Source organism: Heteronotia binoei, chromosome 1 (genome assembly GCF_032191835.1).
Source record: "Heteronotia binoei isolate CCM8104 ecotype False Entrance Well chromosome 1, APGP_CSIRO_Hbin_v1, whole genome shotgun sequence".
Lineage (NCBI taxonomy): Eukaryota > Metazoa > Chordata > Lepidosauria > Squamata > Gekkonidae > Heteronotia > Heteronotia binoei.
Window position 1 is genome coordinate 33,169,839 of NC_083223.1, and position 24,103 is coordinate 33,193,941.

Consider the following 24,103-nt stretch of genomic DNA (forward strand, 5'->3'; position numbering starts at 1 on the left):
TCTTAAGCTAAACCGTGTGCCTGGCTGTTATTCGTGGCTGTCTCCATGTTACTCTGCTAATAATATATTTAAACCCCAACAAAAGGTTATGGGCCGCGGTAAGCTTCATAGCTGCGAGCAAAAAGCCAAGGCAGTTATTAGCTAAGAAAGGTATAGAGAATTGCTCAGGTCATGCTCCAGGAATTTGTTTCTGAAGGAACTCCTTCCCCATCGCTTGTAGTCGCCGGCTGACTGCTTGGGAAACAAAAGGAATGGATTCTCTTTGATGTCCCCTCGGAGGCACAGACCCAGACAGAGGCAAACGCCTGGAAGTTCTGGAACAGCATCTTCGGCTGAGGAAAGGATGACGTTACAGCCATCAGAACAGGTTGTATGCAATATGGAAAAAGGGGGCAGAGATCAAAGGATCTGCTACAGATGTTTGAAACCAGGCCACATAGCAAGATTCTGTGAGTCAAAGCAGAACAGGCCTGAAGGCAGAAATCCCAGCTCCTCACACAGAGGAGAAGGGGCCGTGTCCCAGCAGGGGGCTGCTAACTCACAAGCAAAGGCAACGCCTTGTGGTGAAGTCTCCTACATGTTAAGATCTGATGAAATAGATGCTAAGAAATCTTTTTTGCTAGATTCTGCATCTACTACGCATATATGTAGATTTCACCAATGGTTTGTTTGTTTGGATGAAAGCCAGCGGAGAACTTTGAAACTTGCTAATGAGGATACTTTACAGACAGACGGTGTAGGATCTGTGAAGATCTCGGTTTATTCAAAGGCTGGAGAGCTAATTGATGTGTTGTTGAAGGACTGTGTTTACTCTGAGCAAGCAGATCAGAATTTAATCTCTGTAATGAAATTGACAGATCAAGGAAATGTATTTTTGATTAAAGATAGACAATGCACCATTGCCCATCCAGAAAGTGACGTGCTTTTTTGAAGCAGTGAGAATTGATGGTGCTCACTATCTGAACCCTGAAGAAGTGGGTCATGTCTATAATGTGAGATCTGTTGAGAAGTCACTGAATACATGCAAAGAAAAGTTTGCAGGATGTGGCCAAAAGTTGCAAGCTTGTGATGTATGTGTGAAGGGGAAAGGCACAATGCCACCCTATGGCAAGAGAAAGCCAGTACACAATGAGAAGCCTCTAGAGACTGTAAAAGGTGATGTTATGGATCCAAAGACTCTGTTATCTAAAGAATGCAATGTTGTGCATATTGATGAGAGAAGTATACCCCTGATATCTGAGACAGCCACAGTGCAGGAAGATCAGGAAACTGATGCAGGAATGTCCCTCACTGAAATGGTTGATTGGCTGACTGCCAGTAGTGCTGACCCTCAACGTAGGCCAGAAAGCACCCCAAAAGCAGAAGGGGAGGCAGATCAAGCTGGACCAGAAGGGGAGACAGGCAGTACTGTGAGGCAATCTCAGAGGAGCAATAAGGGAGTACCACCTGCCAGATATGGACTTTGTAATGTTCTGCAAACTGCAGAAGAATCCTCAGACAATGAGGAAATCCCAAGGGAGCTGATTGTAAAGTATGCCACTCTCAGAACCCTACTGAGCATAGCAGCACAGAAAGGAATGCATGTGCAGCACCTTGAGATTGAAAAGGCAAACCTCAAGGAAAACTTACCTGATAAAGGACTGAATGAAGTGCTAACTGCTTTTCTGCAGAAGCAAGGGTTCCAGCAAGGGAAAATAGAACCCAGCCTGTTCTTCAAACTGAAGAATGATAAATGCCAGTATGTACTGATGTCAACTGTTGGACAGTTGATGTTATGCTGTCAATGTGAATCTGATGTGCAAGAGATAGTTGACAAGCTGAGTGCAGAAGTGGAAGTAAAATGTTTTGGGACTTTGGAACACTATCTTGGAATACAGATAGAAAGAACAGAGAATGGAGGTTTTCTTCCGAGTCAAAGAACCAAAATCCTGAATCTTGCTAAGGCACTGAGCCTGGAAGATATCAAGAGAGCAAGTTTCCCACTTGACCCATCTTACCTCAAGCTGGAAGATGGAGTGCCTCTCAAGGACAATTGTCTGTACAGAGAAACTATTGGGAAACTTCTGTATCTAGCTCAACTCACCCGACCTGACGTAAGTGCAGCTGTTGGAATCTTGAGCAGAAAGACAAGCTCACCTAATCACCATGATTGGAATGCGGTGAAGAGACTTGTTAAGTATCTCATTGGGACAGCTGATCTGAAACTGAAGATTACAGCTGATGATGACCCAAGATTGGTTGGATACATGGACGCAGACTGGGCTGAAGACACTACTGAGCGTAAATCAGTAAGTGGGCATCTGTTTTTCTACGGAAGCAACCTGATCAACTGGACAAGTCGCAAGCAGAGTATAGTAGCTATGTCCACAACGGAAGCTGAGTTTGATTCTGCAGCAGGTGCCTGCAATGCGCTTGAATGGATCATACACCTGCTGAGAAACTTTGGAATAGAAGAGCCTATTCCAGTAACCCTGTTTGAAGATAACACACCTTGCCTAAGTTTGATCAAGAGTGAAAGTGTCAAAGGCAAGACCAAGCACATTTCTGTGTGATACCACAAGGTGAGGGTGTTGCAGCAACAAGGAATGATTGAAGTAAAGTTTTGTCCTTCGGAATAAATGATTGCTGACATCCTGACCAAGCCGCTCACCAAGAAGAAGTTTGAGCACCTAAGAGAGAAGCTGAAACTTTATGACTTCAGTTCGTGAACTTGAGAAGGGGATTGTTGGGTTTCTGATGCAATTTCACTTTTTGTTGTCATGAGTTAATTAAATGTTTGTATATGCATGCTGATGTTTAGCCAGGGGAGGGACGGTGGCTCAGTGGTAGAGCATCTGCTTGGGAAGCAGAAGGTCCCAGGTTCAATCCCTGGCATCTCCAAAAAAGGGTCCAGGCAAATAGGTGTGGAAAAACCTCAGCTTGAGACCCTGGAGAGTCGCTGCCAGTCTGAGAAGACAATACTGACTTTGATGGACCAAAGGTCTGATTCAGTATAAGGCAGCTTCATATGTTCATATGTTCAGTGAGTAGGTTTGCCACGTCATGGTGCGACCGAACGTCCAGCGGTATAACCGAATGGGCAGGCTGGGCTCACCAACCTCATCAGCCAAGTGAAGGAAAACTCTAACATCAAACCCGGGCAGATAGAGCCACCTACCACCTGGAGGACTCGCTGCCGGCGTCCCGGCTTACTGGGCCATGGCAGATGACCCCAAGGTGAAAGGGTGGAGCCAGTACCACGCACACTGTGCTTCACCTAAAAATTCCTCTGTGCAGGCCTGAAGGGCATATCCACATCCACAACCCACAACATACCAAGTCCTGCAGCGATGGGCAAGGGGTGAAACGGCAGGTGGAAGATGCCACTGGAAGCCGCAGTCCCGATCCTGCATGTAGGCGGTTCAGGGTATTGGTCGCCTGATGCTGACCCGGAGACGAAAGCATTTTTCGGCAGCACCCTGAACAACCAAGCAGCCTTATCTAGGGACAGCACTGCTTGCTCCGCACGGAGAGGGGCCTAGAAAAGGTGGCCTAAACAAAGCTCGTCTTCCCCCCCCCCCCAGTTGGCTAGCCGCGGTCAACGGGCATCCTTACTTGTAGTCAAAAAATAACAACAAAGAAAAGGCATGCACCTGCCTCACAAAGTGTGCAAAGACTAAAGCTTGCGTGTTGGAACATCAGAACCATGCTTGACACAGTAGACAGTGGTCGCCCTGAACGACGCTCTGCTCTAGTTGCCCACGAACTTCTCAGGTTGAATATTGACATAGCAGCTCTCAGTGAGGTCCGTTTCCCTGAGGAAGGTAGTCTTCAAGAACACGGTGCTGGTTATACCCTCTACTGGTCGGGTAAGTCAAAGGCTGAGAGCTGCCTTTCTGGCGTTGGCTTCATGGTCAGGAACTCCATTGCCTCCAAACTCAAAAACCTGCCAACAGGTCACTCAGATTGCATCATGTCTATGCGCCTCCCACTTCAAAACAAGCAGCATGCAGTGTGTATGCCCCAACCCTTCAAGCAGATCCTGCAGAAAAGAACAAGTTCTATGCTGATCTACGCAACCTCGTACAGAAGACCCCTACAGAGGACAAGGTGATCATCCTTGGCAACTTCAATGCCAGAGTAGGTAAAGACTCGGAAGCCTGGAAAGGAGTACTTGGCAAACACGGCATTGGCAACTGCAATGATAACGGGCGCCTCCTGCTAGAATTCTGCTTGGAGCACCAGCTCACCATCACCAACACTATCTTTCAGCAGAAGAACAGCCTGAAGACAACCTGGATGCACCCACGGTCCAAGCACTGGCACCTTATCGACTACATTCTGGTGCGCCAGAGAGACCTTCGAGATGTCTTACACACCCGAGTAATGCCCAGTGCGGAATGTCATACGGATCATCGTCTTGTACGCTGCAATCTCCGTCTTCACTTTAAACCCACACCCAGGAAAGGAGGTATCCCTCAGCTTCAGGTTGGCAGCCTTCAGTCAGCCGAAGTTAAAGCTGCCTTCCCGGCAAAACTCCAGTCAAGAATTGAGGACCCCAGTTGCCCCACAGACCCTTCTCCAGAAGCACTCTGGGAACACCTAAAAACTACCATCCTGTTGATCTCTGAAGAAGTCCTCGGGTTCTCCACAAGGAAGAACAAGATTGACGAGAACAATCATTTTATTTATTTATTTATATTTATATATATTTACATTTATATCCCGCCCTCCCCGCCTAGGCGGCTCAGGGCGGCTAACAACATTTCACATATTTAACAAAGGATAAAACTTTAAAATTTAACAATTAAAGAAATTAAACATAAAAACCAGTTAATTAAGTTAAAATATTTAAAATACATGATTCATTACATAGAATAAATCTGGCAGCAGTAAACTTGTTTGGCGCTGGTTCTGCCAGTTTAGATGGTTCCATAGTCGTATAGTAGATGGCGGCTCCTTATTCTTAGCAACTCAGCAGATATCAGCATAGGTTTGCCTAAAAAGAGCGGTCTTGCAGGCCCCGCGGAACTGGTCAAGGTTCCGCAGGGCCCGCACTTCCTCCGGGAGCTGATTCCACAGTACAGGAGCCGCGGCTGAGAAGGCCCGAGTTCTGGTGTTTTGAAGTTTGACCTCTCTCGGCCCAGGGATAGTCAATTTATTTTTGCCCATCGACCTCAGTGCCCTCTGGGGTTCATATGGGGAGAGACGGTCCCTTAGGTAGGCTGGTCCTCGGCCATATAGGGCTTTAAAGGTAATAACCAACACTTTGTACTGGACTCGGTAGGTAATTGGCAGCCAGTGCAGTTCGCGCAGTCCCGGCCGTATGTGCTCCCATTTTGAGAGCCCCAATAATAGCCTGGCCGACGCGTTCTGCACCAGCTGCAGCTTCCGAGTCCGGCACAGAGGTAGCCCCAAGTAGAGGGCATTACAGTAGTCCAGTCTTGAGGTGACCGTTGCATGGATCACTGTTGCGAGGTCGCGACGCTCCAGGAAGGGGGCCAACTGCCTTGCCCGCTTCAGATGGAAGAATGCTGACTTGGCAGTGGCTGCTATCTGGGCCTCCATTGACAATGAAGGCTCCAGTAAAATGCCCAAACTCTTTACCTGGCGCGCGGGTTTCAATAGCGCGCCGTCGAAGGTTGGGAGAGCTATTTCCCCTCCTAGAGCGCCGCGATCCACGCAAAGGACCTCTGTCTTCGCTGGATTCAACTTCAGCCCACTCAACCTGAGCCACGTCGCTACAGCCTGTAAAGCCCGATCCAGATTCCCCGGGGCGGAGTCGGGCCGGCCGTCCATTAGCAGATAGAGCTGGGTGTCATCCGCATATTGATGGCAACCCAGCCCAAACCTCCGGACAATCTGGGCAAGGGGGCGCATATAAATGTTAAATGTTAAATAACATAGTAATTAAATAACATAGTATTTAATAACATAGTAATTCTTGGATCATGAGATCCAAGAATTACTAGCAAAAAAGAGATCTGCCTACCAAGCACATCTTGCTCAGCCCTCCTGTCCCGGGAAAAAAGCAATCTTTCGCGCTGCATGTAGCAACCTCCAGCGCAAGCTTCGAGACATTCAGAACGAGTAATGGACCAAGCTTGCAGAGAGAACCCAGCTGTGTGCAGACACTGGTGATTTAAGAGGGTTCTACGAAGCCCTGAAGGCAGTATATGGCCCATCATATCAGGCTCAGAGTCCCTTGCATAGTGCAGGCGGCCAAGTGCTCCTCAAAGACAAGGCATCCATACTGAACTGGTGGTCGGAGTATTTTCAGGTTCTCTTCAGTGCCAACAGCGTAGTTCAAGATTCAGCAATCCACCTCACCCCACTTCAACCAGTAAAAACAGAGTTGGATGAGATCCCCACCCTAGAAGAGACTGTTAAAGCCATCAAGCAACTGAAAAGTGGCAAGGCAGCAGGAGTTGATGAAATCCCACCAGAGATCTGGAAGCATGGGGGCACAGTACTACATAGCACACTTCACAAAGTACTTGTCACCTGCTGGGAACAAGGCAAACTACCACAGGACTTTTGCGATGCAATCATCATCACTCTACACAAGAACAAAGGGGAAAAGTCAGACTGCTCCAACTACCAGGGGATAACCCTGTTCTCCATCGCAGGCAAAATCCTTGCCAGAATACTCCTGAACAGACTGGTGCCCACCATTGCAGAAGAACTCCTCCCAGAGAGCCAGTGTGGCTTCAGAGCTAACAGGAGCACCACCAACATGGTATTTGTTCTCAGGCAGCTCCAAGAGAAATGCAGGGAACAGAACAAGGGTCTATATGTGACTTTTGTCGACCTTACCAAAGCTTTCGATACCGTTAGCAGGAAAGGCCTGTGGCAAATCTTGGAACGTTTAGGATGTCCCCCGAGGTTCCTCAGCATGATCATCCAGCTACATGAAGACCAGCGAGGCCAAGTCAGACACTGCAATGACCTCTCGGAGCCCTTCCCAATAGGCACAGGTGTAAAGCAAGGCTGCGTTCTCATGCCAACTCTCTTTACGATCTTCTTTAGCATGATGCTTCAAAGAGCCACAGTAGATCTAGATGATGACGATGGTGTCTACATCCGCTATCGCACCAATGGCAGCCTGTTCAACCTGAGGCGACTAAAGGCTCACTCCAAGACAATGGAAAAACTTATCCAAGAGCTACTGTTTGCTGATGATGCTGCACTCGTCTCCCACTCGGTATCAGCTCTGCAGCATATGATGTCCTGCTTTGCAGAGGCTGGCAAGCTATTCGGCCTAGAAGTTCATCTGAAGAAGACAGAAGTTCTCCACCAGCCTGCACCCCAGGAAGATTATCACCCTCCCTGCATCACTGTGGGTCAGTTTTGAAGACAGTCCAGCAGTTCAGCTATCTGGGGTGCATCATCTCCTCAGATGCCAAGATCAACAAGGAGATTGACAACAGGCTGGCAAAGGCAAACCGTGCATTTGGCTGACTGCACAAAAGAGTGTGGAGCAACAAGCATCTGAAAAAAGGCACAAAGATCAATGTTTACAAAGCGGTTGTGATGACAACCCTCATCTACGGCTCCGAATCATGGGTTTTATACCGTCATCACCTGCAACTCCTTGAGCGCTTTCATCAGCGCTGCCTTCGCACCATCCTCAACATCCACTGGAGTGACTTTGTGACCAACACTGAAGTCCTCAAGAGGGCGGAGGTTACAAGCATCGAGGCACTGCTGTTGAAGACGCAGCTGCGCTGGGCAGGGCATATTTCTAGGATGGAAAACCACCGCCTTCCCAAGATTGCTCTGTATGGCGAACTTTCCACTGGCCATCAAAATAGAGGGGCACCAAAGAAGAGGTACAAGGACTCCTTGAAGAAATCCCTTGGCACCTGTCGCATCAACCATCACCAGTGGTCTGACCTAGCCTCAGATCACAAAGCATGGAGGCACACCATCCACCAGGCTGTCTCTTCCTTTGAGAACGCATGCATAGCTGGTCTTGAGGACAAAAGGAGATTGAGGAAGAATCGCACTGCTACAGCACCAACCCCAAATCAGACTTTTCCCTGCAGCCACTGTGGCCGGATCTGCCTGTCCCGCATTGGTCTTGTCAGTCACCAGCGAGCCTGCAGCAGACATGGACTACTGCACCCTTCTTAAATCTTCGTTCGCGAAGTCAAGCCGAGAGAGAGGTGGAACCAATGAGAATGTGTGCACATACTTCCTGCCAAGGCTAGGTGTCAATATGCATAGTAACCATTCAGGCAGAGCCCTAATAGGCTAATCCATATATTTGGGTGGTGATCTAAGGGAAACTATTTGGTCAGTTTTATTGTCCTTTGTGTAAAGCCCTTAGATCTCTATGCAGTTGAAGTTAGGACTTGAGAGAGTCGAGATGTAGCCTAGAAGCTAGACAGGATAATGAATCCTTCTTTGTTTTCTAGAAATCCCAGTCATACCTTTTCCTCATGAGTAAAGTAAACTACTTTGATTCTTAAGCTAAACCGTGTGCCTGGCTGTTATTCGTGGCTGTCTCCATGTTACTCTGCTAATAATATATTTAAACCCCAACAGAAAGTGGTCCTGTAGAAGGCAGTTTTGAGTCAGCACGATCATTCTTCATTCATACAGGCTGATCTCTAAGGCATTGCTATCAATCCAACCTTCCTACAACTTTTGTGGCTCTTCTGTCGGTGAAGGGCTCCTTAGGTAGAAGGAAGGCTTTGCTCAGTGGTATGTCATGGAATAGTGGTAGGGTCCACTTCACTCTATACATTGGTGGAAACTGCCACCAAGGTGCAGCTGATTTATGGCATCCCTATAAGGTTTGCAAGGCAAGAGATGAACAGTGGTAGTTTGCTATCACCTGCACAACCCTGCTTAGCTTCTGAGACTGGGCTAGCCTGGACCATACAGGTCTCAGCACTGTACACGCTAGAAGGAAATTTCTAATTGATAGTTGCTTTCAGTAGTATTACGCCTGTGGTCAGAGGAACAGCTTGCTGGGGGGAAAGTGTAGATGACTGGGGAAGGCATTGGCAAGCCACCCTGTAAAAAGTCTGCCGTGAAAACATTGTGAAAGCAACGTCACCCCAGAGTCGGAAGCGACTGGTGCTTGCACAGGGGACCTTTCCTTTCCCAGCAGGGTATAATACCATAGAGTTCACCTTCCAAAGCAGTCATTTTCTCCAGAAGAACTGATTGTGGTCATCTGGAGATCAACAATAATAATGGGAAATCTTCAGGTGCCGCCCGGAGGTTGGCAACCCTACACGCATTATTAGGGGTCTAATGTTTAAAATCAGTTTTGTTGCTACATTGAATATATATTTTAAACAGAACTGTCCTGTGGAGGGTCTGTGACTCAGTGAAACAGCCTCTGCTTTCCATGCAGAAGGTCCTGGGGTTCAATCCCCAGCATCTCCAGTTTAAAAAAAAAAGGGCCAGACAGTAGCTGAACTGAAACACCTTTGCCTGAGACCCTGGAGAAACATGGCCAGTTTGAGTAGGCAATACTGATTCTCCTTCCCGGCCCGGGCGAGGACTGTGCGAGGGGGCCCCCCTACGCTCACCAGCCGTTCCCCCCCGGTCACTGCCCCGAGAGCTTCCCACACCTCCCCAAGCCCCCGCTGCGGCACCGCCGCTCACCTGGGCCGATGGAGCCCAAGCAGCGGCCCAAGCAACACCCCACAGCCAACATGCTCGTCTCCGGGTCCGAGGAGCATGGCCAAAGCGAGACATTGGGGAGCAGGAGGGAGAAGCCAAGCCCAGCACCAGGCAAAGAGGAGGAGAGCCGCCTGACCTGCGGCAGCGAGAGACGCCGCACCCCAGCATGGTGCAGAGGCCCAGGCCGCCCGAGGCATGCCCAGGCAGCCCAGCCCCGGCACGCCTCTCCCGGGCGTCCAGGGCTTTGAAGGGGGGTGGGGCCAGGGAGGGGTGGAACCCAGGAGGGGGGAAGGACTGGGACGGGAGGATAAAAGGGAGAGAGGCAGGAGGTCGGGGAGGAGGCTGGCCAGTGCTTATTGAGACTGCCTCCAGAGAGAGAGAGACAGGAGCCGCTGCACACCCAGAGGGGGAATGGGGGCTTGTGGTGAAGTAACCTGGCTCCCACCCCTGTTTCTGAGACCTCCGGGGAACACCCTCAGAGTACCCAAGGGGGCCGCTCGGGATAGAGGGGTGACGGCTGCACCTGGAGACCGGGAGGGGTGCCCGGGGTGTGACAACGATCTTGCTGGACCAATAACTCTGATTCAGGATGAGGCATCCTAATGTGCATCTTAAGTTTGATGTAATTTTTTCCCTCTAAAGCTAATCTGATTCTTTCCTTTCCAGAGGAACTTCTGTTTTCCATGGAAGTGTATTAGGGAGAAAATCAGTAAAGAAAGATGCTCTATATTATTGGTCTCCTCCAGTGTGGCATCACAAGGGAGAAATAGGGCTGTGTTCTAAAGTACACTGTCCATTGACATGGAGCAACAGTGATGATTAACAAGTCTGGCTGGCACACATAAAGTAAGCAGGTGCCCTAGCATGATACTCAGGACTCTCTACAATACCCAGGTGTGACAGTTGTCCAGGGGTTTCTCAGTGGATAAGCTGATGTAAAAGGGTATCCCAAGAGGCAGACAGTTTGAAAACCGATAGTAATAAAGGATTGATGTAGAATCTCTTTCCTTGGAAGTTTTAAAAGAGGCACTTATTGAGTGTGTGTGTATTAAGTCATTTCTGACTTATGGCAACCATATGAATTCAATCTATTGAGGAAGCACAATATATCTGCCTTGAGTGAGCTGTACTATTCTAGAGGTTTGGAAATTACATCCTCTGTACGATTCCTTCCCAGTCTGTGATTTCAAGGGACACTCTGCCAGAGTCTATTGATAGCCTCACCATCCCTATGTGCAGGGATATTGATGCATAAATAGATCTAATTCTGGCACTTCCTGTCTTCCACTATACCCATAAGGTTGCTCTAATGTAAATTGCTATGACAGAGCATGAATGCAAAGCACTTCATTTTAATGACCACCATTCCACTGTTTTACATCATGTTATTTATTTATTACTTTGTATTTCTATCCTACCCTCCCTGCAATGTTCTCTTTAGGCATTGGATGGAGCTTCTCAGAAAGGGAGGGGAGAATTTACGGTTTGCTGCCCAGAAAAGAAATCCTACTGGGACATCGTGAGACAGGCTATGAAATTTCAAAGAGGTGAATAAGTTCCTTTTTAATTCCAGGTGTGATTATTGCAATTAAATATATACATGAGTCCACAGTCTTGCTGAATATAAGCACAAAGTTATTTTTAAAAGTTTGCATGGATGTTTCGACGTAGGGATGTGAAAATATGTCTCCATTCAGGTTAACATCAGAGTTCTCAACAATACTCATCCACTTCTTATGAATCAGTATAACACCTCGTGAAGGAATCTGCCAGAATATTATCTTTCCCTTTGATGTGACTAGCTTTGAAGGACATGTCTTTTTTTTTCTTCAAAAGAAAAATTTTATTTACAACATCAAAAGACAAAAACAAACAGTAAAACAACAAATCAACAACAACAACAACAACAAAAAGAAAAGGCATTATTAGTGAACCTATATACATTTTATCTAATGGAGCGAAATTACTAAGACTAATACAAATAATGTTATTTTATCCATTCAAATCCCAATTGTTTAGCCCATTCATACATTGGATAACAGGTTTTCTTACACTCTTCCAAATCACCATCTTTCAACCTATAAGTTAACGTATCCATTTCTGCAGCATCAAGAAGGTTAAACATAAACTCTCTTTTAGTCGGTATCTGAGACATTTTCCAATATTTGGCAAATAAGATCCTCGCTACTGTAATAATGTGGAGTAGTAACTTTTTCGTTGTTTTAGGTAGTGGAACTTTACATATATTTAATAAGTATAATTCTTGAAGGACATGTCTTTGATGTGACTAACTTTGAAGAACATGTCTTGCAAAGATAATGCCCACCTCAGGATTCTGGAATTAGTTTCTTTCATTCTATGAATGAATGTTAGAGGGTTATGATCTGTTTCCCAGTAGAAATGTATTCAGAGAGCCAGTTTGGTGTAGTGGTTAAGTGTGTGGACTCTTATCTGGGAGAACCGGGTTTGATTCCCCTCTCCTCCACTTGCACCTGCTGACATGACCTTTGGTCAGCCATAGCTCTGGCAGAGGTTGTCCTTGAAAGGACAGCTGCTGTGAGAGTCATCTCAGCCCCACCCACCTCACAGGGTGTCTGTTGTGGGAGAGGGAGATAAAGGAGATTGTGAGCCTCTCTGAGGCTCTGAGTGGAGGGCGGAATATAAATTCAATGTCTTCTTCTTCTTTGTTTTCTTCTTCATCTTCTTCGTCTTCTTCTTCTATTCTTCAAAGATAGGTGAAAGCCAAACCAGGAAAACAACTGTGATATCAGTAATGAAATATTATTTCTATAGGTTTTAAGTGTTTACTCCTCAGAACCTATAGAAATAGTATTTTGTTACTGATAACAATAGTATTTTGTTTTCCTGCTTTGGCTTTCATCCATTATGGCAGAAGCAACAAATGGCTTGTGAGTGGGCATGAGCTGTGTTCACCTGACCCATCCCTGTGCCAGTTGCTGCTGCTGTCACCCCCCCCCCCTTTTCCTCCACAGGGTCTGCACAGATGCTATGAAGATTGTGCAAGGCCCAGTGCTGCCAGCAACCAATCCTGTTACAGGGTTTTGTTTAGTCCATTAAAAAAGGGATGAAATCAGCAACCTAGCTCTCCCGTCTCCCTATATTGGCTGTGGGCAGAGCATCCACATGGACTGTTTTCAAACTGCCTTTGTATTCCATTTTAGTAACTGGTTTGGTTGCTAATGGATTTTTCCTGTCATTTCAAACAGACTTGTTGTAGTAACCAGCTGCTAGCAGAATTTATTCACCTGTTCATACAAACCCACTTGTGTTGGGTTAGCAAAGCGTGGTTGAGCCACTGTTGAGGGAAACTGCTTTTTTTCCATTTTCAATCCCTTTGTTGCTCTTCTGAATCACTCTGGTGTGCTGTTTAAAATGTCCATAGTACTTCCTACAGGACTTTGTTTTTTAAGTTGAACGTTATAGTAGCACTATTGAGATGCATTGATTCCATTGAATCCATTGAGTCAGTGCATCTCAATGGTGCCTCCGTAGCACTTCAGAGCTATAGGAGTATATTGCTATAGCATTCACCTTAAACATTTTAAAAAGTCAGAGGAAGACTGCACAGTGGAAAAGGGCAGAGAGGAAAGCGGCACTGTTTAAAATAACCATAGTGCTTCAGAGATGGCTCATTAATGGAAGAAATGTTGCTGTATAAAACCCCAATCCCTGTATTGCTTTACTCAAAATTGCCCATCCATTTTAGAATGATAATTATTCTCAGCCTAACACAGTAGGAAGACAGAGTTGATCCAAAATAGATTTCTTACTGCAAAGACAAAACATCCCAATTCAAACAAAGATTTGAGTGACTTATCTCTCTGATTCACAGGAGACAGTTTATATAACTTTGAACCACATTTCCCTGAAAAACTTTGGATTGAGGAGAGAACATTTTGCTATACATTCCCATTCCACATTGTGTTTGATAAAACAGTAAGTCATCCATTTGTTGAGGTGCTTTTTGTTAAAAGCTTCAGGAGGGATAGTTCTGGCTGTATAGAGGAACAAAATAAGATATAATAACACTGTTTTGTTGGCTCAGTTTTTTAACACTACAGTATGCTGGAGATACAGTATGCCAGACTTTTAACATTGCAGTATGCTAGACTATTAACATTATGTTCCTAGTAAATGCACATATGTGCACATATTTATAGGATTGCCAACTCTGGGCTGGGAAATACCTGGAGATTTGGGGGGTAGAGCCTCAGAATGACAGGGTTTGGGGAGACCTCAGCAGGCCCGAGGTTGACTCAGATGGCCCAAGGTTGACTCAGCCCTCCGTGCTTCCGAGGTCGGTAAAATGAGTACCCAGCTTGCTGGGGGGAAAGTGTAAAAGACTGGGGAAGGAAATGGCAAACTACCCTGTAAAAAGTCTGCCGTGAAAACATTGTGAAAGCAACGTCACCCCAGAGTCGGAAACGACTGGTGCTTGCACAGGGGACCTTTCCTTTCCCAGCAGGGTATAATACCATAGAGTTCACCTTCCAAAGCAGTCATTTTCTCCAGAAGAACTGATTGTGGTCATCTGGAGATCAACAGTAATAATGGGAAATCTTCAGGTGCCACCCGGAGGTTGGCAACCCTGCACGCATTATTAGGGATCTAATGTTTAAAATCAGTTTTGTTGCTACATTGAATATATATTTTAAACAGAACTGTCCTGTGGAGGGTCTGTGACTCAGTGGAACAGCCTCTGCTTTCCATGCAGAAGGTCCTGGGGTTCAATCCCCAGCATCTCCAGTTTTTTTTTTTTTAAAGGGGCCAGACAGTTGCTGAACTGAAACACCTTTGCCTGAGACCCTGGAGAACCATGGCCAGTTTGAGTAGGCAATACTGATTTTGCTGGACCAATAACTCTGATTCAGGATGAGGCATCCTAATGTGCATCTTAAGTTTGATGTATTTTCTTTCCTCTAAAGCTAATCTGAAAGTTTTCTCCTGTGCTTATGAAGTTCTCTCTATCTGTGTTCCTTAGCTGAAGATCAAACAGGCTGGGGTCAACATTCAGAAATTTGTACCTAGACTGCAGACAATTGGTACCAGATTAGACAAGTATTTTACTATTGTTCATCCACAAGTTACATTCACAATTTTCAGTATAAGGAGGTTTATCAACAGTCAGTTTGTCCTCAAGGTCCGAAGGGATAAGCTGCCTAAATCATGGAACCAACGGCCCCTGCTGAAACTCAGAGGTACCAAACAAAGCATTTTTTAAAATAAACAAAGTGGGTTTTTTTATAAATGGGGAGTGTAAGGATTCTAAGGATCTTCTTGGTCTAGAATGGCATTGGGTAATACTCATTCTCTAGTGGAGGTATGAAAATTATATAAAGCTTTTAAAAAGACAAGAAAGACAAGAGAATTTTGTATCTGAGGACAAATGTTCAGTTGCATGATAAACCTGAAGGATTTACTAGAGTTCTTACGAACTTCTTTATCTGGCCTGAGAAATTGGTGAGTAAAGATCAGAAACCTTTAATCTTGACAATGTTGGCGATAGCTCCTATGATGATTGCTAAAAATTGGAAACACCCATATACCCCCATGATTGAAATGTGGTATGTTAAGTTATGGAACCAGTATGTAAAACAATGGATAACCCTTTCTTCGAAAATGATACTGATTTGGCTATAGATTATGATTTGCTTTGGGCCCCAGTTTTGGAATTCTTTGGGAATATTTCCTTTTTGCCTAATAGAATGAATTGTAGACTATTTCTTAATTCTTAATACCTAGTGTATTGTTTTTGTAAATTGTTTGTTATATGCATCCAGTTATCTAAATTGGATTCTTGTATGTTAGATTTATATTTCTGTTATTTATTTTCCCTATGTTCTCTGTATTCCCTATGTTCCCTTTGTATTGGATCAGATTCAATAAAATAAAATCTATTTAAAAAGAAAAAAGTTCTTATGAGTGGGCTGGGACTCTTCCTTCTGAGCTCAGAGGGAGATTGACATTGGAGCCATTGCATGGGGGAGGGAGATTTCGGGACTGGAGTCTGGGAAGGGTAGGATTTGGTGAGGTGAGGAAGTAGGGTGTAATCCCAGAGCCCACCTCCCAAATCAACCATTTTCTCCAGGGGAACTGATCTCTGTTGCTTGGTGTTCACTTGTAAACCCAGGATGTCAGGGACACTCTAGGCTGAGCAGGGGGTAGGATTAGATGGCTTGTATGGTCCTTTCCAACTCTGTGATTTTATGAGATCCCCAGCCACCATGTGGTGCTTTCCATCCCTTCTCTGCAAAGATTACTTTGTTAAGCTTGTTCTTTTTCACTTATTGCCATTTCTTCTATATATTTTTTCAATTTGGGTCTTTCTTTTGCACATTTTGCTGCCAGGAAAGCTTTATTAAGGGGAGGGGCAGGAATGGCCTAGGGAGGGGGGGGGAAACTTTAATTATTTACTCCTCTGTTGGATTTTTTTGCTGGAAAAAACTACTTATGACTACTTGGGAAAACTTACAGGTATCCACGCTTTCCCCTTAGTGATGGTAATAGCAACTCAGGGGTCTTTTTCCAGTGAAAAACAGAGCAGGGTAGGAAAAGGTTAATGTTCTGCTTTCCTTATCCCCTTCTTCACTTTGATGAAGCAACACTGTTATTTAAAATGAACAGAGGAAAAATCTTAATGGATACTTGAGCCTTTAGGTAAATGAAGGCTCCCAAAGTAAGACTTAGATGGACTGGTAAGCTGGATGGAACCTCATACTATTAGGTCTTTCTTTTTGAATGAAAAGGGCAGATGGTCTGGATGGAGGGCCTCCAGTGCATGCTGTACTTGTGTTCGCCAAAGCTACGCAGTTTGGTGGAGCTAGAAGAACAACAGATGCACCTTTCTGACATTGCACAGCATGACACGACAAGGGATCTGATCCTCTTCAACCAGCAACGATTGGCAGAGATAGAGCTGTCCAACCAGTTGGAAAGAAAGAAGGAAGAGCTCAGGATCCTCTCTAAAAACCTGGATGCAGAAAAGAAGAAATCGGAAGCCTTGCTCTATTCCATGCTGCCCAAACATGTGGCGAATCAACTTAAGGAGGGCCACAAGGTGGAAGCAGGTATAGATCTTCTGTTGTCCTTAAGGTTTTGGAGGTGTATTGTTAGAAGTATGCACAATCAGAATGTTACTGGAAAACTCTAGTGAAGGCAGACTGATAGATTTTGGACCCAGTGATTTTAACTGCAGTGACTGCCTGATCCTATGTATTTAATTAGAAGTAAGTCCCACTGAGCTGAGTACAACACGATTTACTCCCTAATTTTGTGAATGAGTGAGTCAGTCTCAGAGAAGTCAGTGGGAGTGAATTGAATGTGGTTTCCAACCTCCAGATGCAGGCTGGTATTCTCCCAGTATTACAACTATTTCCAGACTACAGAGATCAGTTGGATAAAAAGGTGGCTTCAGAGTGTGGATTCTATGGCATCACAATCTACTGAGCTCCTCTCCCAGGCTCCACCCCCAAATATCCAGGAATTTCCCAACCCAGAGCTGGCAACCCTAGTGAGCACAAAACAGCAGTATTGCATGTTAATAATCTTTGTTTTGGTGGATTAGGAGCCAATGAGTAATTATGTGAGTTTATTATACAGTAAGAGTTTAAGGAATTTCAACTTTCCTTTTCAAATTCCAGCTGTGAATGTTTAGTTAGACTCTCTCAGGGGTAAATGCCTGGGTTCCATTCAATCCAGTTCAGCCCTGTTGTTTCAAGGTGTTCTGAAACTTAGTGCTGATCTTTTCATGGGTTCCAAGACTCCCTGTGGACGTCTCTTTTTGCCATCTTGCTTGACATAATCTAAACTGTTGATGAACAGGAAGCTCTCTATCTTGCATAGACCAACCTGTGGGATACATTCTATTTATTAGGGCTTCAGTTAGTGTGGTTTTAAATGGCTTCCAAGCATTCTCTAGGGATCTGACTCTCTTGTGTTTCCCCTTCAGCTTCCGTTTTACGATTCCGCTTGTTTTTGTAAAGTTACCTCTTTTGAAATCAAATGTTAGGAGTAACTTTCCATTGACTAGAATGCATTATGGTCACTGTTCCCAGCTCTATACCTCTATATCTCTCAACAGGTCTTGAGACTCACTCAGAACTAAGTCCAAGATCACTCCCCCTCTGGTTGGCTCTGTGATCAAATGTCACGATCATTTATCATGTCTAGGGATCTCATTTCTACAGCATGACTCAATTACATGTTTACTGAGTGAATGTAAGGGTAGTTGAAGTCTCCCAGTACAATAACATTATCTGCTTTTGTCACCTCTCATATTTCCTTCTCCATCTCAAGATCAGCCTCAAGGGTTTGTTCAGGTGGGTGATTGTACATCCTCACCTTTAAATAACCCTTAGGGCTCAGTATTTCCACCATATCACTTCTGTTGGGGAGTTAATTCCTCTGATGTTTTCTAACTTATTGGATTCTGTGCCCATTTTGATGTACAATGCAACATGTCCCTCTGTGTCCTGCCTACAGAGTTTATACCCAGGGATAATTCCATAGATTTTCCCCATTCTACCATGTTTCTGAGATACCTACTATATCTAAATGGTCATTGAACACCAAGCACTCCAGCTCCCCCTCTTGGCTCAGAGACTTCTAGCATTAGAATGTAGACACCTTTAATGTGTTTTCCTATCCAGTAACTCTTGACTAAGGTTGCCAGGTCTCTTCCTCATTGGAAAGAGTAGGTGCTGCATGCTCCTGCCTTCAAGCCCAGAGATCTAGGCTTGCAAGGTAAGAGCAAGTGGCTCCCTGCTCAGAAAGACTGGGCACTGGGTGCTCCTGGCCAGGCTTGCAAGGCAAGAGAGGTGGTTCCCTGCTCAGAAAGAGTGAGCAACGGAGGACTGTTGGGGGCAGGGCTTCTACCCACCTGACAACTGGCTGGCATTGGGGGAAAGCCCCTAGAACCAGGGATCCCCCCCAAGGACTGGCATCCCTCGTATATGGTCCCTATGGTGATCTGGCACTGGGCAACAAGAGATACAAAGGCAAGGTCTCAGAACTTGGGAGGGAAGCTGGGAGTCCTGACCCTCCTAGCAGGCAATTCCTTACAGAGGTCATGTGGTGGCAGTGGTTAGCTGAGGGCGTTTTCGCACTCACCTTCAGCCGGCGCGACCCCCCTCTTCACCGCGCAGGATCTGCACGGATTTCGCACTAAATGCCGCGGAGCAGCCGGAAGAGCCGGAAACTCCCGGCGCAAAAGCCGCTCAAACGTAAACCGCCAAAAAGCAGTTTCCGTTTGCGACGGGAGTTTCCGGCTCTTCCGGCTGCTCCGCGGCATTTAGTGCGAAATCTGCACAGATCCTGCGCGGTGAAGAGGGGGGTTGCACCGGCTGAAGGTGAGTGCGAAAACGCCCTGAGAGAAAAAGAAAAGCCTCCGTTTGCGACGGGAGTTTCCGGCTCTTCCGGCTGCTCCGCGGCATTTAGTGCGAAATCCGCGCAGATCCTGCGCGGTGAAGAGGGGGGTCGCGCCGGCTGAAGGTGAGTGCGAAAACGCCCTGAGAGAAAAAGAAAAGCCTCTCCAGGTGTTGGGAGAACTTTGGAGAGCAGGGTGGAGCAGGGCCTGCAGGCATGAGTGGACCCATTCCACCACAGAATCATATCCCTCCACTTCAGACTGATTGTGAGTGGCTGGTTTTAGGAATGAAGAATTCCTCCTGAATGTGTCCTACTGAGGCTATGCAAATGTTTGCTACTGCCCTTTTCTGGACTGAAAGATGTGTGATAGACCTGGAAGTGATGGAAAGGCTGATATGTTATAGTTATAATTTTTAAAATAACTTTAAAAAATAACAATTCCCCATTGATTTGTTCCCTAGGGGATTTCAGTTCCTGCACAATCCTTTTCAGTGATGTAGTGACCTTCACAAATATCTGTTCAGTCTGTGAACCAATTCAGATAGTCAAAATGCTTAATTCAATGTATTCCAAGTTTGATCGGCTTACCAGTGTCCATGGTGTGTACAAAGTAAGTGCTCTCAGTTTCATGAACATTTGCATCACTTTGGTTTTCCCTCACACATCCTGCTTACAGCCAATTGAATCAAGTCATGCTTATCCAATAGCTAGAAAAATATCAAAACAGAAGACAGCTTGTTATAAACACTGAATCATAGAATCATAGAGTTGGAAGGGACCTCCAAGGTCATCTAGTCCAACCCCCTGCACAATGCAGGAAACTCACAAACACTTCCCCCTAAATTCACAGGATCTTCATTGCTGTCAGATGGCCATCTAGCCTCTGTTTAAAAACCTCCAAGGAAGGAGAGCCCACCACCTCCCAAGGAAGCCTGTTCCACTGATTATTCGCTTTTACTGTCAGGAAGTTCTTCCTAATGTTGAGCCAGAAACTCTTTTGATTTAATTTCAACCTATTGGTTCTGGTCCTACCTTCTGGGGCCACAGAAAACAATTCCACACCATCCTCTATATGACAGCCCTTCAAGTACTTGAAGATGGTGATCATATCACCTCTCAGCTGCCTCCTCTCCAGGCTAAACATTCCCAGGTCCTTCAACCTTTTCTCATAGGACTTGGTCTCCAGACCCCTCACCATTTTTGTCACCCTCCTCTGGACCCGTTCCAGCTTGTCTATATCTTTCTTAAAATGTAGTGCCCAAAACTGAACACAATACTCCAAGTGAGGTCTTACTAGAGCAGAGTAAAGCACCACCATCACATCCCGTGATCTGGACACTATACTTCTGTTGATACAGCCCGAAATTGCATTTGCCTTTTTAGCCACTGCATCACACTGTTGACTCGTGTTCAGTGTATGATTCACTAAGACCCCTAGATCCTTTTTTCACATACTACTGTTAAGACAAGTCTCCTCATTCTATAACCATGCATTGGATTTTTCCTACCTAAATGCAGAACTTTACATTTATCCCTGTTAAAATTCATTGTATTGGTTTTAGCCCAGTTTTCCAGCCTGTCAAGGTCATCCTGTGTCCTATTTCTGTCTTCTTCTATGTTTGCAACCCCTCCCAATTTAGTATCATCTGCAAATTTAATAAGCATTCCCTCTATTCCTTCATCCAAATCATTGATAAAGATGTTGAACAAACCAGGTCCCAGGATAGATCCTTGAGGCACTCCACTTGTCACTTTTCTCCAAGAGGATGAGGAACCATTCACAAGCCCTCTTTGGGTGCAATCTTTCAACCAGTTACAGATCCACCTAATGGTAACAGGATACAAACCACATTTTACCAACTTGTCAACAAGGATAGTATGTGAAACCTTATCAAAAGCCTTACTGAAATCAAGATAAACGATGTCTACAGCATTCCCCCGATCCAGCAAGGTAGTCACTTTCTCAAAAAAAGGAGATCAGGTTAGTCTGACATGACTTGTTCTTGAGAAAACCGTGCTGGCTCTTAGTAATTACATCCATTCTTTCTAAGTGTTCTAGGACCGACTGTTTGATGATTTGTTCTAAAACTTTTCCAGGTATAGACATCAAGCTGATGGGTTGGTAGTCACCTGGATGTGATGTGTTAACAGTTCACCCAAATCACTAAATTCACTAAATGTCCTGCTGGCTTCCTATCCACAACTCCCACGTGTTCCTGTAAGGATTTTTTCCCTTTGATACCATTGCCACTTCCCTACAGTTTGTCAGGTAGACTGTTCCCAATCCAAAGTAACCCACACAGTGTATGTTAATTGATAAGCCTGCCCCAAGGTGAAATATAGCACATGTAGGCCACTGGATCTCTCTGGACAAGAAACAGAACAGAGGGAAGGAGGCATGCCCACATTACGAGGTGGCATAGCCTGAACCACTTACCATCCCTGTTATGTTCCTTGTTTCATAGATCAGCTATGTATATTGGGTTGGATCCAAAGTACCGGGAGTAGAGCTAAGTGTGATTTTTTTATCTCTCCTATCCAACTGTGGTCCTTTGACTCCCCCTCAAATTCTGCTTCTGTATTAGCAGTGAGACACACACACACCCCCACTCCTGCAGAGGGTGCCATTTGCACATAGAGATAAACACCCTTCTTAAAAATATCACCCTAAAATCATATGTGCTGGGCACTGCCTGACCTAAACATGGAAAAAGAAATAAAATGGATCTGGAACACACAAAATGGAGGCTGGCTATGTAAGATCCTGGAAATATTTTGGAAAGTGAACTGTAATGGCTGACCCACTGGTGACTTTCTCCCCACCCTAAAGAGAAATATATTATCAAGACAAATTGGTTTCCCAAGAAAGACATTTACAGTCCTTTGAACTAATCTCATCATGCCCAGTCATACTTCCCCCTCCTCACCTGTTTATCTTAATTATACAGTTCTTAACACCCTTCACCCAAATGATAAACATCCCATCCTGTAATCAAGGGTCATTGAGAGCCACGAACTTCCATTGGCCATCTCTGGGAAAAGCCATTCATCTCATCCCAAATGGTTGTTTCTCATTGTCATTGTTTTGGGGTAAACACAAGAGCAGATTCCCCAGGGAGCATTTCTGGGTATAAATGTAGCACCCTGCACCATGGTAGTGTGTATGCACTCTACTATACACCTCCACTTGCGTGTAGGCTTCCTCCCATCTTAACTCCATGAAATACTGGCAGTTTTCTCCTCGGACATCACTAAATCTAGATTGGTAAATATCACCTCTTCAAAACTCCCTTGCTCTCCCCACTTCTTCCTGATTTCTTTTTTGCTTGCTTGTGTGCTTTAAGTGTGTTTTGCTCCTTTATTTCTTTTTCAATAACACCCAGTTGAACACCTGACTGGTTTGTTTTTGAGAGTTCTTAGGGGAAAAGTCCTGGTATGCCCAGGTGAGAAGAATCCCCATTACCCCTCTTGCTGCCTCAAATTAAGCTAATTTCCCTAACTTAAATAAGAGACAACCTATTTGGGTAATATCTGAGGGTCTGGGGACCTTCACAAACAGTGTGGAGGGAGCAATGGGGGGTGTTGTACAGTAAGAGGAGGGAATTGGTAGACGTCAACTTTCCCTCTTCACTAAAGGAAGTGTCACTCTTCTAGTGTAAGTGCTGGTACACCAGTAGAACACCACCTTTGGTTGCAGCACACTGGGTGTAAAATACGCCTGTGTATGTACAAATGGTTGATTCATCTTGCAGGATTCTGTCTTTCCAGGCCTACAATATGTCTCCCTTTTCTTTACAGGTGGAGACAATAGGTGATGCCTACATGGTTGTAGGAGGGGTCCCTGTGCCTATTCCAAGTCATGCTGAAAGGGTGGCCAATTTTGCTCTGGGCATGAGAATTGCTGCAAGAGAAGTTATGAACCCGATTACTCAGAAGCCCATTCAGGTAATTGAAATCACATAGTTCTATGCCACAGTTGTAACCCAAAGATGAAAGTGAGTGCTTGAGACACTTTTCTGAATGGGGTCTTGCTGCTTTTTTCCAAAGCTCTTTTAACCTTTCGTGTAGCCTGTCACTTTGAAGACCCAACGGTATCCTCAGCAGAGAGTCTTAGGGAAGAGTGATGTAGTTAGCAATATGTCCTTGGCTATCTGCTCCTGTGAGTCCATCTGCAAAATCAAGACTTGTGGGGCTGTGGAGAGGGAAAATGCTGAGGCTTGGATGCACTGAAGTGGTGCTGCAGACTGAAGGTCTGTGCAGATTTCTTGCCCCTCCGTCCTGCTGCAGTTTAAAATGCCCCCACCCAAAAGCTGTTCCTGTGGGGCCCCTGTCATGCAGCATGAGTACACTTTTCTTTTACTGCACATTGCCAAGGTGGCAATGCGAAGGAATCACTTTTAGATTTATGTCTACATCTTTATTGTTATTGCCATTGCATTGCATCTATTGTTATACCCTTGTTATACCTTACATGATACTTTGTATGTTTTAACTTCTAGTTTACTTTCCTTTTTCTTGAGATTTTTGTAGATTTGTAACAGCCAATGACTAATTACAATAAATGAACTGACTTTACTGCCAAATTGTGCGTGCAATTGCTGTGCGTGCAATTTACAATTTTTAGACTTATAGGGATCCACTTTTTCCCATGTCTGTTTTAGTTCTCAAGCAGCCATTCTTCATTTTAATCTTTAGCTAGGTGTTTAGGAGCACATAATCTAAGGCAGGGATGTTGAACTCATGAGGGCCAGATCTGACATAAATGAGACCTTGTCGGGCTGAGCCATGTCAAGTTGGGCCAGGCCATTGTATACCTATTTAAGATGAGGTAGCAGAGACATAAACTTCATAAATGATAGAGACAAACACAATTAAAGATTTAAAAAAAACAAACCTCAAAACATGCTTAAAACGTTAGCACTCGTTGGTCTTAAAGGTGCTTTCTTTGTATCTCTCCCATGGGATCCTGGGAACTGGGCAAAGGAAGCTCTGGCTCTTTGCTTCCTTTCCCAGAGGACCAAGAGGGGGAGGAGCTTCAGCCAATAGAAGGAAGAGGCTTGGCACAGTAGCTCTGCTGTGCAATTGAGAGACCCTG

The 24,103-nt window shown here is 45.2% G+C and overlaps 1 protein-coding gene across 1 annotated transcript in view; it reads left to right on the forward strand.

Moving 5' to 3' along the window:
* Window positions 1–1,748: 1,748 nt before the first annotated feature.
* Window positions 1,749–24,103, forward strand: part of LOC132569883 (guanylate cyclase soluble subunit beta-2-like) — a 29,571-nt gene continuing 7,216 nt past the window's right edge. The window contains exons 1-7 of the mRNA XM_060236634.1: window positions 1,749–2,093; window positions 11,063–11,168; window positions 13,475–13,578; window positions 14,624–14,840; window positions 16,389–16,709; window positions 19,470–19,618; window positions 22,807–22,953. Of these exons, the coding sequence (XP_060092617.1) occupies window positions 1,749–2,093; window positions 11,063–11,168; window positions 13,475–13,578; window positions 14,624–14,840; window positions 16,389–16,709; window positions 19,470–19,618; window positions 22,807–22,953 (1,389 nt within the window). The remainder of the gene's footprint in view (window positions 2,094–11,062; window positions 11,169–13,474; window positions 13,579–14,623; window positions 14,841–16,388; window positions 16,710–19,469; window positions 19,619–22,806; window positions 22,954–24,103) is intronic.